Source organism: Branchiostoma belcheri, unplaced genomic scaffold (genome assembly GCF_001625305.1).
Source record: "Branchiostoma belcheri isolate BF01 breed outbred unplaced genomic scaffold, Haploidv18h27 scaffold116, whole genome shotgun sequence".
NCBI classification, from domain to species: domain Eukaryota; kingdom Metazoa; phylum Chordata; class Leptocardii; order Amphioxiformes; family Branchiostomatidae; genus Branchiostoma; species Branchiostoma belcheri.
Window position 1 is genome coordinate 452,258 of NW_017802558.1, and position 16,707 is coordinate 468,964.

A 16,707-nucleotide genomic window follows, 5' to 3' on the forward strand; every position below is an offset into this window, starting at 1 on the left:
GGTGGAGTCAAACTGTTCTCTTTAATAGCGCGGACCAAGGACATTCTACCGTGAAATGGAAGCTTCTTGCGCGGACCAACTCCCCGATTTCTGCTCTTTCTAGCCGCTTCCGAAAGTCTGGTAGAGGCTATGATTAATCCACATTTGACAATAACGCTTTTCCAATATTTACTGTAGTCACATTATAATACATTAACGTTAACCTTCTGTTTTTTTGTTTTTTTTTCAATCAAATCCACAAAAATGTACCTGTTAGTAGTAGGTTGCTGCGAGGAGCTTCGTTGAACATGTAGTAGAAAATTAGCCTGGGTGCCATCTATAATGTCGCTAGCTACCACCAGTTGTAAGCTAGCGGGCGAATACTACTGGGGATGGCACCCAGGGTAGTAGAAAATGGCCAAATAGGCTGAATAACTAAAAGTCAGTATATCAATGCTATACATGTTTGTAGGGAATTTTATTGTAGCAATCATCAAGTGACACTCGATACACACTTTATTGACGATGATAGTAGTTAGCTTTTCACAAGATATATAGTTATATTGTTCAAGTTAAATATATAATAGAAATCTATCATGTTTACCCTGGCAATGTTACATAAAGACCTGTTTAAAGATTAAAAGATTTCAACAGCCGGAATTCAAACCGCTAAACTGTATTTTCCCTCGGGGGAGACGCCACTGACGCACGGAGCATCCCAGATTAGCTCGGAGACCGTCAGTGGGCGACACGAGTAGAGGAAATCGCTTTCTTGTACTGCACTTACATAACGTGTGGAGTGCCATTTGCAGAGTGATGGGTAGCCTCAAGTGTAGTTACATAACCTCTTCAGAGTGAACGCTGACGTAGGATAACGTTCCAAGATCGGTCGATGGCGGCTTGTACGAGAACATTCTAATCTAAAGCATAGGACTGTCTGAGTACCGTAGTACTCATGCAAAGAAGGTTACTGACATATCCCTGTAACACATTGGTAGATGACGTTAATGTCATCATTAATAGACGTCAATGTCATCTACAGATGGGTAGTTGACATCAATGTCATCATGAATACACGACAAGCCCCACTCTAGGAGGAACTATCGTTACGTAGCTGGCTACATGGAAACCCGTCCAGGAAAAACAAGAGTTCGGAGATCTCATACCTCCATGAAATATTTAGAGCTTTTGTAAATTTTGTTCTAGCAATTTCATTTTTCCTCATCGATTACGGTTATGTTATAATTAGCATAATTTATTCTGATCGATGGTTTTATATACTTAAATTACATATATTGCATGTGTACTATATATTGACAAAATTCGATCTTGATATTTCATTACCAATTATGCAAATCAGACCTTGACATTTACATAATCAATGATAAGTGATGTTCACCTGTAACTAAGTTCCACATCATGTCATAATTATGACACATTAATTGTGTTAAGTAGATCCTTATTTGCATCTAAGGATTACACTATATTGCAGGTGTATAGTAACACCTGAAACAAGAAAGTCTGCTTAAGTGAAGGATTGAAAGATATTGCTGACACATGAGACTAGCAGATCTTTCCTCTAGTGGCTACATAGGGTGACTTCATGAGATACACTGTCCAGATGACCACAGAAGCAGCGTGACAGGCTAAAGTGACCACTGTCAGGACAGGTTGTGAGGTCAGCAGGGCACCAGAGAGCCACAGCAGAAAGCCTGTTCCCAAAACGGACATACATCGGGAAAGTTCCATTATAGGAGCAATCGGCCTGAATTGGAAATGGAAAAGTATCTTTGTCAATTAAATTACACAAAAGCGTTTGCCTTCGATCAGATTGGTAATAAAATGACAGAAAACAATTAAAGTTTATTGCAGGACAATTGTAACTGTTACAATGTATTTAAGTTCTTAAAAAGTACCAAATATCAAACTAATATCATCTACAATAATGCACAGGGGTTCTATAGCAAGACTAAACACTACACTACATCTAGTTCATATTCTATTTATGATAAGTAATACAGTGTATATATATATATAATGCACAGAAGATGCAGACACACTTGTGTGCATTACATATACCGTATTCAGGTACAGGTAAGTAGAATATGAATATAGCCCTATTCAAGCTTAACCAGTAGTTATGGGAGGGAGGGTCATTCTAGAAAAAAGTTACCTGCAGTCCAGAATGGCTGCTATGGAGGAAAGTGTCCACATTATAGATGCCAGCTTTCCGACAGTTCCAAAAATACTCAGGTCCTGGAATAAATGATAATGTTTATATACACAGGGAAAGGAATGTGATGATATAACACCAAAACTGGTGATAGTCAAGGGTGGTATTTTCAAAAGTACATCTAACAAGCATTAGGTGTAAGAATACAGTATGATTGACCCTACTCCCTTGCTAATAAGTACCCGTGTGGATTGTTTTAGCAACAATTAATATCAGAAATGTGTAATAGATAGTTGTTGCACAAATTGTTTAAAAGTGAAAGATTTTTTCAATGACAGCATTTCAATGTTTGGTGCAAAAATGTTACATAATGTCCCTTTAATGATTATTATAATAAGTAAAGTGACAGTAAATAAGTAAAGCCACAGTGAGATAACTCTACCTTAGGGATTGTTCTAGCAGTCAGCAGTGCAAGTGCGAAGTGCATCAGTACATAGCACACCCAACCCATGGACACCTTACTGTCATATTTTGGAGTTGGTCGCTAGAAAATGAATAAAAAATACCGGTAGGATGAATTATGTTGTTACTTAAAATCCTCATTAAACAAACTGTGACAAATCGATGGATGGATGGATTGGTGGGTGGGTGTTTGTTTGGATGGATGGATGGATGGATGGATGGATGGATGGATGGATGGATGGATGGATGGATGGATGGATGGATGGATGGATGGATGGATGGATGGATGGATGGATGGATGGATGGATGGATGGATGGAATAAACATTAAAGTTTATAAGATTACAAAACAAAGTCGTTTGAGTTGTGATGACCCAACCTTAGGAAACTCCTGTGTAGATTCCAGTTGAGGTTTATAACGAAGGGTCCTGCCTGGCCCAGCAAACAGCACACGCGTTTTGTTCCACAGCCCAGGTGTTTTGAAGAAGGCATGCCAGATACACACAAAGTGATGAAACTGTATGATACAAGAAACTTTCAATCACAATCAGCCACTGTGAACATAAGCATTTGTTTGGAATCCTAAAACCCAGAAATTTGAATGAAAGCTCATCTGTTCCGGTAGATTATCCATAGTTGTAGGGTTTAAGCTTAATTGTTCCAGCACAATTAAGAAACCAGAAAATTTGAATGTTGAGTTTGTAAGTTGACATACTGTACATGAATCCTGGTAAGTAATTATTTTGCAAAATTCATTAGCTACATTTGTATTTTATATGGATCATCTCAGTGTGATAGGCTGAATAAAAAGTTCTAAACGGGAACTATGCGGCTCCAGATGTCTTACTGAGGGACGACTGCGTGTGCAAGATGTCGGTAGCTTGAGGAATGAATCCCCTCTACTATATACTTATATGGATCATCTCATAAGGCCACATCAATTTAATTTGTTGGTTCTCTAATTATTTTAGAAAAAAATATGAAGCATCAGTGCAAAAAAAACAGGTCTAGGTCTATTATAGCCCCAAATACTACGATAGGAGCCAAGAGGTCAACACAAAAGGCTTGGTTGATATTCAAACAATGAATTTTGAACTTTTTATCAAACCACTGCATTGATAGATTAAAAAAGTGTAACAACTAGGAAGAAACAGACTGTCCTCAACTGTTGGAGGGCAAAATATGAGCATTTTTGAGATGATTCAGAACCAGAATCTTTTTTTTTTTTGGCAAATTAGAAAAAAATGAAGAGGCAAATCTGAGAACCAAAAAAATAAATTGGTGTGGCCTAATGATCAGACAAATGACAATTTATGGCATGTCTGTGTGAGAAAATAAAAGGGTGGCACAGACATACACATATACCACAGAACTTTCCAGCCTTTGTTGAACATCTAAGAATTGCCATGATATAAATGATAACCTGTATCCAGACTGGGTCCCAGGTATTCACAGCCGCTCTTAAGCCATAGACAAGTGGCCCACTCTCCTGGTGGAAAGTACCTGCATGTGGCAAATGATGCAACTCATTATAGAGCCCTTGAAAAGCATTATCACGTTGTTAGAATTTGAGTACAGAGGCTTGTATCTTTGGAAGCAGACCCAAGTGGCATCCAGAATATTCTTGATGGAGAGGTTTTTAAAGAGGTGAAGGTGCTTTGGAGAAAAGCAAAAGAGCACGCATAAACAGATGCCATATTTCATTATCATTTCTATAAATTATCCTCAAAATGTTTTTTTCTGTGCTACTTCATTATCAAATTTTGATTTCTATTGTCGTTATTGTTATTATTATGTCTACCAAAGGAAAACATGTTGTTCCTCCTCTTCTTCTAAAAACCAAAAAGGTCAATAACCTAAACCAGACAGTCTGTTCCCATGGTAACTAGTGTTGGGTTACATTATGTTTGCAATTTTATAGCAGCAGGGATTTAAACTCCTGTCTGACCACCATATGAATGTGTTTGAGTAAGAATTAACAGAGCAGACCAAATGAGAAGGTAAACATTATGCATTTGCTTTGCAAATGTTACTTTTCTAATTTAGATATCCCCTCTGAGTCACATGGCTAAATGGAAAGGAAAAGATGGTTCAGTTTTCTCACCAAACATTCGATCCCAGATGATGAGTGTTCCGCCATAGTTCTTTCCCATGTGATTCCGACCTGTTGGATGACAAGGTGTGTAATTAGCCATCATAGAACAGAAAGTCATCAGATTTTGCGAGATGATACCAAAATTATTGGTCACTAATCTTCTCATTGTCATAGACTTAGCTGATAGTTATAAAGCTCATTTACAAAAATTTCAAAAAGACTATACAACGGTGTTGCCTTTTTTTATAGAAATCATTGGAAATACAAAAATATTTCGAATGATTTGTAGTTTAGGGAAATTGTTTCAATATTTCAAAAATTGTTCAAAATGTTTGTAAAACATAAGATATCTGTTACAACTATTAATAAAAGATTGACATTAAATCTATGTGTCTATGGATCTGACCATGGTGGACTCTGTGATGAGTTGGTGTGTTCAGGATGTATTCCAGTGGACCCAGGGAACCAACCACCTGGACAAAACATGGCAAAACTGGTCAAGGGCTAACTTCCAGCTGTCAACACAGGGTAAATGAAAAGACCTGTACCCATATAGGTACAGCACATATAACGTCACATACGAAGGCTCATAAGTACTATGGAGAGCCAAGGAGGTTCAAAACCGAAACTTCAGCTCTCGCAAACAAGTGGTAGTGGATTAAGAACTTTGGTATTCAATATTTATGGAATAGTTTACAACGTTTATTGGATTTTTATGCATCACATATTAAGCATTGAAACAGTACATAGTAGAGACACACTACTTACCTCTGTGTGCAGCCATGCCTGGTATAGCAGATTCAGCTGGTAATGCACCAAAAAAGCAGCAGGGGGCACTACTAAGGCCAGGGGTAAGTACAGGAGCTGTGAAGACATATAACAGTTACTCTAAGCTTACATGGAGATGCAGGAGATGACTTCCTTTGTCACACACCCATGTTTGAAGCAGTCTTTCCCACTACACATTCAAAAATACCTTTTAGGTAATATATTTCTCCTAGGTTATATATTTCTCTCCCCTACTTTCCCCAGCTGGGGTTATTTGGGGTGCTGTATTACCCATTGAGATTGAGATTAACATCTCTTAAAGCTCTGTTTGTTTGTTTGTTTGTTTGTTTGTTCAACCAGGAGGTACATATTGCCTAAGGTCGCTATTCAATGTTTCCTGGGGGGGAAACAAAAGCCATTAATACCAAATCAACTCAGTTAAAATTACAACAAGAAGCCATAGGTAACAATCCTCCTAGGTCAACGCCAGACCTACTGTGCAGACATTATAATTAGGCAACGGTTAATACAATGAGGGCGCGTCACAAGCATAAAACATAAAAAGACCTAAATCCATTACTGCTCCCAGGGCGTGTAAAGATACTGCGCTTCAAGTTCGAAGTTCATTTTAATTACACACACACAATCATTGTATTCACATAAAGATCGGACTATCATGGCCGTGTCACTATTAACGAAGACAGCCCCACCGTCTTACCGCGCCTGTTACTTATTAAGCGCGACTGGAACAGGCCAGATTCCAGCAACAGTCGCCGCCAGCACCGCGAGTGTTACTACCGCCGGTAAGATATAGATACCCGGGATATCTGCTTAGAGAACCTCTGCTACCAGACAACTGCCTAAACCTATGGCCTATTCCACAGGATTGTAAAAGTAGGGATGTTCCTAAAATATGCATTTACTTCAATATCAAAACTGCTACGGTGAAAATAAAAAGACGTGCATCATCACGGGCATAATGGTACACCACATGCGAAATTACACAGAAATGCGACGTACGGAAGAATGCGTTTTGGCTGCGAACATCTTCCAAAAAACTTGCCATCTCTTAAGTACGGCCAAAAACATCTGGAACCACTTATCAAAACCACCCCGTATCTGCATGAAGTTCCACCCCCCCACTGCTATTCCAAACAACGCATTTTTCTGGACCATTCCAATTCGCCTCGTAATTGTAGGGGTGCATCTGCAATATTACATTGACCGCGAAAGCAGCGACGGCAAAAATACACATTCGTGCATCAACACGGGCATGCCTGCAGACGGCGTATAAAATTGCATGCCGATTACACAAAGAGAACCCAGTGTTTTGACCCCGAACACGAAAAACCAGCCGTTCACAACACTCCGTCCGGAGGTCCTGACCTCCTTCACGGAGTAACAAAAATAACAATTCTGTAACATGACCAAACTCGATTCTGTAATGTTATTGCTCTTCTGAAATAGATTCTCTTGAATGCCATTCGAATTAGCATGAAATCCTACGTTTAAAGCTGTTTTGAATGCAGGCCAAGCTGTCTGTCCCTGTCCTTGGTACTGATAGTACCTCCACCTTAGAGGCTTACTAGATGTTTACTAATGCTCCAATGTTGATTTGTTGCTTGGTTGCTTGCAAAGAAAATAACTGAAGTCATATGAGCAGATTGTAATGTTCTTGAAGGGACAACATAACATAATCTATAACATTCAAAGTTATGCAACCTCCATACAATATAATATAAGATATACCATCTTTTCTACCTTATTTTGTTTGGGCCTTTGTTTATTCGTGAAATAATCAAATTTGCCTGCCTATCATCCATAAGCTAACAAACATGATAAAAGTGTTTCTTGTTCTTTGGGCCACACCAATTCAATTTGTTGGTTCTCAAACTTTTTTCAGAAAAAATATGAAGCGATAAGGAAAAAAATTAAACAGATCTAGGCACCCCATGCTAGCCCCAAATGGTATGATAAGAGCCATGAAGTCAACATATTGGGCTGATTTATAATTCAGACATTGAATTTCAAACTTTTTATCAAATCACTGCATCATTGACAGCTGGAAAAACTGTAACAACTCAAGAGAAGGGACTTTCTTCAATTGCTGGGGCCAAAACATGAGCATTTTGGAGTTGATTTTTTTTAAGTCAGAAAAAAGGAAGCAGGTGAATCTGAGAACCAACAAATCAAATTGATGTGGCTTTTTAGTGTTTTGCAGCATGATAACTTACAAAGGAGGAGCAGCGTTGAAAGGCTGATGTCCGTAACGATGACAGAATGTTGTAATCATCAGAGCTGTGGTGCACCTGGTGTGCCGCCCAGAGTATGTTCACCTCTGGAGTAAAGAGAACATCATAACTAGTAACATTTCCAAAGCAAATGCATAATGTTTACCTTCACAGGGTCTTGCCTAAAAAACACTGCTCTGTTTCATCCATATACTAGTACATGTATATTGTGAACAGCCCCTCCAACTCTGTTCTGCTACATAATGTAACCCAACACCAAAGGATGTTTGCTACAGCACAGTTACCATGGTGACAGACGTCTTGTTCAGGTCACTGACTTTGTTTGTTTGGAGAAGAAGAAGAGGAAGAAGAAGATGAAACTGAGCAAAAACAATATGTTTTCAATCTGTGAAGGTAAACATAACTATGAGGCAAATCTGATAGCAGTAGTAGTCTTTGTGTGACACTTGCCATGGTGTAGCCTGTGGCTCCAGTAGTAACCAAACTCCACCCCAAAGAATGCGGTCCACCAGGTCAAAGGTGAGTCCCAGGACATATCCACCAATCGCAGATGTCGATACAGCCAGACATACGCCATCATCTCAACACCTACAGTCAGGAGCCTGCACAAAAGAATACATTGATTGATACGTACAATATTGCCATGCCATTAACTTTCAGGAGAGAAAATAAGTTCTACCTCTACCATGAAAGTTTATCTGTGCTGGTATGTTTGAAGGCAAAACTTTTGTTCCAACACAAAAGGGAAATGTTCTCACCTACAGCTTTCGACCAGTGGTGACTCTTGTCTTTCTCAGTAGACTGACCCAGTGGGGCTTCTCTGAGGTCAACACTGGGACTCTCAACCGCGACGGGGGCCGACATCGTTTACCAGATAGCTTTGACCCAGCGTTAAAGTTACACTTCAGAGAAGCCACGTGACAAGTCTCACTGGGTCAGTCTACTGAGGAAGACTAGAGTGACTGGTCGAAAGCTCTAGTTTAGAACATTTCTTTTTTGAGTTGGAACAAAAGCATTTCCTTTCTGTGTTTTACATTTAAACATAAATTCTATCTTCTTGCTTTTCTTCCTTTTCCACCATCTTTACTAACCTGACGATTTGTGTGACAAGCGCAACACCCCCGGAAGCGATGACATTGTTGAACCTGGGCGTGGTCCTTTTCTGTATCCAGGCAACCAGCGTCTCAACAAGGAACAGGAGAACTACAAAGGGCATTGCCTGGACAGAGAGGAAAGGTGTAGTTGTATGTGTGACATGGCGCCATGAATGTTTTAAAGAGCACATGACACCAATCACACTAAAACACAAGTTCCCGAAAATAGTCAAACGTGATAGGTATTATTCAATGAACAAAGACGTTTGGACCATGAACTACGAACTGACGGAACATCGAATCTTGCAAATCATTCTTGATTTTTGCCGCCAGTTAACTAGTTAATCCAATTAGATTCCGGCAAGACGTCACGGTGAGCATGAAGGCCTATTAGAACCTGGCACCACGGTTCGTAAAAACGTTCTTTCGAGCAGCAAACAAATGCGTACTAATTACTAGTATATTACAAAGTGGACAATTGCTGAAATAATCGTGACCACCAAGGAGCATTGCTGTAATCTTATGCTGACAAAGGCTCATCACAAAATCAAAGAAAATACACTGACAATCCACATGCATAACTATCTAAGGTATGTCTTTTATTTGTATTTTGAACGATTCGCTTTTCTTGCTCACAGATATCGATATGTGGACTTATCATTAATGTGTACAGTTAGTTCAATAAATAATCAAAGTCGAAGACTTTGTACCTTGCCCAAGGACGCAAGTCACATACCGTCATGTTGTGTGATGTATTTACTTAGTAAACAGTTCAGCATCGTTCAACACGTTTTACTTAACACAGTAAGAGTTGCGTGCTTTGTCCAAGGACGTAGGAAATGTACGTTGTGCGATTTACGTTATTTGCAATTTCGTAAGCCAAGCCAAGAATAATCTCACACATTTCATTTGTTACAGGAAAGGAGTTTAACCTCTTTGATGTAGTAACAAAGAGAGAACGGTACGTGAGATCGGTACATAAGACGTGTTTATCGACGAAGTTCAGATATTAGAGTTAGAGCCCTGTGAATACTAAGAATACATGTAAGAATCACGGAAACATTGGACACAGAAGAAACCAATCTTCCACGGAGATGAACGGTGTCAATATCAGTTTGGTATGTCGGAAAAAAACTTTGGCGTCACTGACAAAGTTTCTCAGCTAATGTCTTCAGCAAACAAACCAAGGATCTTATGGCGAACCGACCTCAAAAAATCATCGACCTTTCAAAAAACAGACCTTCAAGAGCAAACAGAATGTCAGCAACATATATATCTCCTTACAGTTACATCCAACAAAGGACTGAATGTCTGGTAACGAATGTTATAACTTAACCTCTCTTTTCTATAAGAATTTGCACGAAACATAGCCGCGTCAATTTGATTCTCTTACATAACAAACATACCAGTCAAGTAACTGAGAAATCCAACCGAATTGAGACAGTGAGCGAGCGATTTTTTTCTCATTGTGTGCACATGCACATAACAACTTTCACGGCCTAGGTGTGTGAACGTACGTATAATGTATTTATATTTGCGTAGCCTTATTTTGGGAACATCTAGTTTGACGTCTTCTCTCTCATTTCACGTGATACCTAAGATGATCACGTCCTGAGCACGTGAATCTTGAGTGGTCGGAGAAACAGACTTTGGTTCGGCTCAAGACGACTGTTGACTGAAGGAGTTACCGAAGAGAAAAGCAAAAGTGCAGTGACTACGCGCATTAAAACTACACAATTTCACACTTCAGCCAGTTTTAACTGAATCAACACCATTGTAATACATTACAAAGTGTCAAATTCTTATGTAGACGGTGACGGTCAATGTCGAGGCCGTTGCGTATAGCCTTCAAAGATCTTGAAACGTCTCTTCAACTAGAATGATGAACTTTTTGTCTTTTGATAAGGAACAACAACAAAAAAAGCAACAAAAGTGAGATGTTACCTGTTTCACATAGTTCGGAACGTCTTCTAAGGCCTCAAAGGTAGTTTCAGCCGGAGTGACGAGGTAGAAAATTTGTCGAAGTCCCGTGGAGAAAGTTGGAGCAGTTGAAGGAGCCATCTGTGCGCCTTGAAGTCCTGACATGTTGTGGGTGATACCACTTTTATGCGAAGGGATGGGAGCCTGGAGTTATATACTAGTATACGGATTTTGCGACTTTGTTTGATTGACTTCCCGTGAGCATAGAACGTGCATGTTTCCATACTTGGCAAACATCGTTCGTGTACACCACTTGACTCCAAGTCACGATCAGCCCCGCGACCGCTAGGTTCATATTATTGACTTTCACCTAGTGTTTTTGGCCTTTTTTTGGATAAAAAAACAAGAAATTTTGTTGCCACCGATGGTGGCCAACAAGCGGGAAATGGGTTATATGTCATAAATGTCTATCAGTTCTGTCTCAAGATGCCCGAAATTCCTACATTTCAAAGTTCCTTCAGTGACTTGAGGCACAATTGTTTGCCATTGATGGCAAGTGTTGACAGTTTAGATCTAAGGTGTAAGGTGCACATGAATTTCAGCAATGTAGCCCATGATGGTACGACAAGCTCTTTTTTTACAATTGTTCTAGTTAATGTATACACATTTAGAAGGGCAGGTAATACTGTCAAATACAGGAATAAAAGACATGTTGGTGGTCATCATCATCATCATGTTTTTTTTAACTCAATTGTTGTTACAAAGTTTATGATCTCAAAATTTGAAATCTTGTTTTTTGCCCGCCTTGTATCTTTCGCATATCGAATTAAATTTGGAGCTGTGGAGGATGTCATCCATAAAATTTACTTGCTGTGGCCTTATATAGAATCTGACTGGGAGAGTCTGCTTTAGGATATGGGAACGTATTCCATCAAAGAAGAAACCTCGTACAATGAGAACTGACCAGGCAATCACTAAGCACAAAAGAACAAAAACACAAGCCTTCTATGGAGGCTAGTTGTGTACATGTACACCTTTCAAAACAAACACTGTCCTAGATATTTCTATGCTTTAGTTCGAGACTGCTGAGCCCGCCTTTATGCAAGTGAAAAATTTGTGGTTTCAAGTTCATCATAATCATGGTTTCAAGTTATTAGTAGCTCTAGAACACCTTGTCATTGACAATGGGTGTAAGCTTAAACACGTAACAATACCGTGGGTTCTAGAACACGACACCTAGATACGTCTTACAAACAAAGGTGACTGACAGTACTGCTTGAGCAGTCCTTTCAAGTCCGAGAAAATTTACTCAAGAGGAAGAAAATGTTTTCTTTAGGACGCTCTCTGGTTGGACGCTTTTGCCAGTCCTTTGCTGGCGCTACAAAACGGTCGCTAGCAACCTGCCAAGTCCTCTCAAGCAGCGTTCCGTCGACCAGCGAAAACTGCTCTTTTCTGAAGAATCGCCAGATGGCGGCTCAGTCAGCCCCGCTGGTGAACGCAGTCAACCGGCGGCATAAATGGATGGACGTAAACGGTCATCCGAACCCCGTACTTCCGTTCATCAGGAGCGGAGAGGTGACACACTTGACGATGTGGGAAGACGCCTGCACAGTTGACACGATGAAAGTGCACCTGACAACCTTGTCGGCGGCCGCCAGACTCCCGCGCACTACGGCTGTAAGTCCTGACCCTCCACAGGACAACCCGTTGGACGGACAACTCGGCACACATGATGGGTGCCCAGCGGCTACAGAGCAGGACGATGGACCGACACACCTGCATGAGCTCGAGACTGCTGCTGATGAACCCGCCTCTATGCAAATGATAAGTGAGAAACCAAACATCACCATCAAAGAACAGCAAGTAAGCAAAATGGTTATTTGATTCGAACGAAATAGACAGCGTACTGTGGTGACTACGTTAGGAATTAAAACATGTATTATCGGAACACTTTCTAAATGAAATTAGTGGGAATTACAGTCAAAATTAGTGTTGCTTTCTCAGCCTGCCAACATCTCTAACGCATATACGCCATAACCTAATTTGCATACTAGTATCTGGCCGTCGATATACTCGAAAGAATCTTTGAATAGTTCTTCGTACAACAAATAGAGAGCGTTTATGTCATCATATATTTTCTCTACAGGAGGCTGTTGTGAAGGTCCTAGAGACCGTGATCGCTCACTCCTTTTACGGAGAAGGCACGCCCTGGTCCCGCCATGAGGAAGAGAAGCTCCTGCTGACCCACCTGGCTGACCTGACCGCCAGCGAGCGAGAATTGAGAGAGAAGACACACTCTATCTTCAAGACGCACGACAATCCAGATCTGAGCTCGAGATCCAGGACTGACGCGAAGACGCTGCGCCGCGTCAGGAAGAGCAAGAGGATCATCTTCAACCACCTGCGCTCGATGGAGAGCTGGGAGAGGAGAGGAGCCTGCGAGTACGAGAGGGAGAAGCGACTCACGTACGTCACCCTCAGACTGGAACACGAGGCCGACGTGATGGAGGAAAAGGAGAAGCAACGGCTCAAGAACTTCCGCGGCTTCCTCCGTAGCCTTGGCGAGATGTTGTCGGTGTGGTACTCGGGTGGGTAGAGACGGCGACTTGGAGAAAGTATCAGGGGGCCTGTAGGACAGGAAACGTCATTTCCAACCAGAGGTTTCAGGCCTCTCGGTGAAAACTGGCGTGAGAGTGTTCTGCACTGATACTGATGACATCGAACCGACTACTACCCTGGTGGCGGTGCACATCCGTATCTACTGCCACGGCGACAGAGTTACGGTCGACGCACGGAGGCACGAAGAGGCCCAGGAGCGCTATGGCAGTTGGGCAGTGCGGTGTCGACAAAATGAACTTCACATCTCTCCTTCTTAGTTGAGAGGTTCGTATTACCACCCAACGACAGTCAGTGGTACACTTGTAACACTAACAGGAACTTCTGTGGCGGTCGACTTGACAGAGCCATGTTGACACAAAATACTGTAGTGCGGTACGAACTACTGTACCGTGAAGGTTGAGGGCCGGGAGCCTGACAGTAGCCACTTGCGATGGACAACTGTATGTAACACGGCATGGGCCCAACACAGACCTGATCCACAGCTGATACAGGCCGCCCGTTTAGAAGTAACCTATCGGTCCCTGTATTCCGTAGTACTAAGTGCTGTAAGGACATTGTGAACTTATACTGTCACTCATATGGCATAGTTGGTATTGAAAACGCCCGACTGGTTTGTTCAAAATGTTAATTTGAGTCTTTGGGTGAGAAATAACTGGTGTTCAGCAACTAAAAGTTTTAAAAGTTTATCGCCATTCCTTCAATGTGTAACTGGCGCTTGGTGTGTTACGAAGACACGCAGCAACCGAGTTGTTAACGTGCTCCAACCATGTTCCAGGATCTCGTGTTTTCCACGACTTCGCCATTGTTGGCTACTAGTATTTCAGATTGAATCTGAACTGTAAAAGATATATTATAGAGACATGCGTGAACTAAGTAGCAAATTCAGCTGAAGTGTTGTCAGCTAAACTACTGCCTTGCATGTCTAGTAGTACCGGTCAGAGGGCGCTGCTGTACAAGTAACATGCATAACGTTACGGCTGCATTTACGTTGTCACTGTTTGACTCAAGATATTTAATGCATGCTGCGTTGACATATACCATTTCATTGTTCTGTCGTTATTTTGTCAGCTCATCTTTTACTCGAACTAAACTAGAACTTCGTCTTTTGCAAATTTATCATCTTTGTTGATAGTGACAGTAACAAATGATGACAGATGTTAATCAATCATTAAATTATATTTAATTCTCATATCATTTGCTTTGGCAGTTGGTAATATGGTGCAAGATTGCGTATAACGTTACATGTAATTAATACCAAAATACAGTATGTTTAAAACGTTTTGGAGTCGGAATAACCCAAATCTTGATGCTAAGTCTGCAACACATTGCGAATGACGCAAATAGTGTGCTGCCCCTCTGTCCGCCCTGGTACAATATTTGCGTTCCAAATTCGTAACGCTAGTTACGAAATTTCTTTATCAACAGGCTATAACTGTAGCCCTCATGCATATCAAAAACTTTTCTGACGCAATCGACAAACCAATCAAACTATTGGCCAATCAGAGGACAGCTGGAGGGTAACTTATTTCCTCCCCTCACGTGATGCCCGTTGACCTTTGTCCGCCAACTCCCGCCAGCGCGCCGCAAAGCAAACTGTTGCCAGCCCGCGAGTACACACAGGAGAAACTTTTGGGACGTGGCCGATTCAGACACCTTTTACCAAACATTACGGCTTCCAGGGGGAACATCTAAAGCCATTCGGAGGTTCACAAGCAGCACGGAGAGGGCTAAGCGTCCCGGAGAAGCGTTTTGTGGGTAAGACGAGGACAAGGCCGCTCATCCTTTTTTGTTCCCGAGTTTGAATCGTGGAAAAATTTTGGACCTCGCACCGGCACAACACACACGCAGTTGGTAAGCAAATGTTTGAGTTATGGGTTTGTGTATCTGTGACAAACTTTAGTCCCCTAGTGCTAGTGGGTGATATCATAACAATCTCTTCTGAGATTAACATTATACTGGCTTATTAGTAACGTTAACTGATGGATACTTTTTGAAACGCCACGTTGTGTGTGGAGGAATTTCAGTTGACACTGAGAATCTAGCGGATCCAGGTTTGGGGGCGTAGTGTTGACATAACTGACGGACGACAACATCAATATTGAAGCGTGAAGGCTTTATCCTCGGCCTTTCAGTCATATTCTACACACGTTTTTACACAACATAACCCACAGATTCGCTCAAGAAAATTCGTGGAACCACATCAAAGAGAACTCACTGTCGGCTCTTACAGAAATTTTCCACGCTCTCCTTGAAGGGCCATGTTACGGGCTTCCTCGTTGTCTTGCACAAAAGGCACTGAAAGCAATTTCTTGGACAAGAATTATCCGGGAAATAATTCTGGGTTGTTTCTAAAGACCGGGGAGGTACAGTAGGGATGTGTTTGAGTCTGTCAGGTGATACGATCGTTCCGTATTTTGAGAAGATCTCACAACTGTCATGGCAGCTCACTTCCTGGGGAGTCCATCACTGCATGAGGCCAGCTAGCCGTGGACGACTCTGTAACCCTTTTTGCATGATAATGCCGGGTACATAGTCGTGGAAAGCACCATAGGCCAAAACCAACCTTTGCCGTGCCGGGCCTCATGCAACGGGCCGGCCCCGGTTTTTTGGTGTCGCTGGCTTCCTAACGCACTCCCCTGCCGGGCCGGGGGGATAAGACCCTAAACAAACGCAGCATTTAACCACAACACGGCCTCGGAGCACGTAACTCCATACAAATCATCGGCGATCGACGCCATATTGAATGCAGGAATCGGTCCGCAAAACAGGCCGGACCCTGAGTTTACGACAGTTATTTTCAACTCTCCAACGTTCAAGCTGCAAGTATGTGACGTAATTTGTCGTAAACTCAGAGCCCGGCTTGTTTTGCGGACCGATTCCTGTCAATATGGCGTCGATCGCCGATGATTTGTATGGAGTTACGTGCTCCGAGGCCGTGTTGTGGTTAAATGCTGCGTTTGTTTAGGGTCTTATCCCCCCGGCCCGGCAGGGGAGTGCGTTAGGAAGCCAGCGACACCAAAAAACCGGGGCCGGCCCGTTGCATGAGGCCCGGCACGGCAAAGGTTGGTTTTGGCCTATGGTGCTTTCCACGACTATGTACCCGGCATTATCATGCAAAAAGGGTTACAGAGTCGTCCACGGCTAGAGGCCAGCATGTGGGGACCGGCTCAGAAGTAGTTTACCATCTGCTTACGAAGTTCTTGCAACAGATGAACTTTTTGGCCCTTTGTTTGTTGCCATTGGTTAGTCCACAGTAAGTAAATTTTATGGATGACATCCTCCGCAGACTCCAAATCTAATGCGATAGAGTGAAAAAAAAATTAAGGGTTAACAAAAAACAAAGATT

At 41.8% G+C, this 16,707-nt stretch overlaps 2 protein-coding genes across 2 annotated transcripts; one reads left to right on the plus strand and one right to left on the minus strand.

Moving 5' to 3' along the window:
* Positions 1-451: 451 nt before the first annotated feature.
* Positions 452-11,106, minus strand: LOC109462439 (alkylglycerol monooxygenase-like). The gene is made up of 12 exons (XM_019758995.1): positions 10,767-11,106; positions 8,820-8,947; positions 8,179-8,330; positions 7,711-7,814; positions 5,477-5,572; positions 5,115-5,181; positions 4,718-4,777; positions 4,037-4,116; positions 2,993-3,130; positions 2,595-2,696; positions 2,153-2,235; positions 452-1,744 (listed from the first exon to the last, which is right to left on the minus strand). Exons 1-12 carry the CDS (start codon positions 10,905-10,907, stop codon positions 1,543-1,545), a joined length of 1,353 nt encoding a protein of 450 aa, XP_019614554.1. The 5' UTR covers positions 10,908-11,106; the 3' UTR covers positions 452-1,542.
* A 1,434-nt stretch (positions 11,107-12,540) lies between these two features.
* On the plus strand, positions 12,541-13,921 carry LOC109462402. Its single transcript, XM_019758943.1, has 2 exons — positions 12,541-12,605; positions 12,889-13,921. The coding sequence occupies exons 1-2, from the start codon at positions 12,558-12,560 to the stop codon at positions 13,336-13,338; spliced, it is 498 nt and encodes a 165-aa protein (XP_019614502.1). The 5' UTR covers positions 12,541-12,557; the 3' UTR covers positions 13,339-13,921.
* Positions 13,922-16,707: the final 2,786 nt, after the last annotated feature.

What these genes read in the sequence shown, in the direction of transcription:
- LOC109462402 (XM_019758943.1), top strand. Translation starts at nt 12,558, where the DNA reads ATGCAAATGATAAGTGAGAAACCAAACATCACCATCAAAGAACAGCAA. An exon ending in TCACCATCAAAGAACAGCAA is followed by an intron (nt 12,606 to 12,888) that starts GTAAGCAAAATG and finishes TTTTCTCTACAG; the next exon opens with GAGGCTGTTGTGAAGGTCCT.
- LOC109462439 (XM_019758995.1), bottom strand. Translation starts at nt 10,907, where the DNA reads ATGTCAGGACTTCAAGGCGCACAGATGGCTCCTTCAACTGCTCCAACT. An exon ending in CATCTGGGATCGAATGTTTG is followed by an intron (nt 4,117 to 4,717) that starts GTGAGAAAACTG and finishes TGCCACATGCAG; the next exon opens with GTACTTTCCACCAGGAGAGT. An exon ending in CTACACAGGAGTTTCCTAAG is followed by an intron (nt 2,697 to 2,992) that starts GTTGGGTCATCA and finishes TTCATTTTCTAG; the next exon opens with CGACCAACTCCAAAATATGA.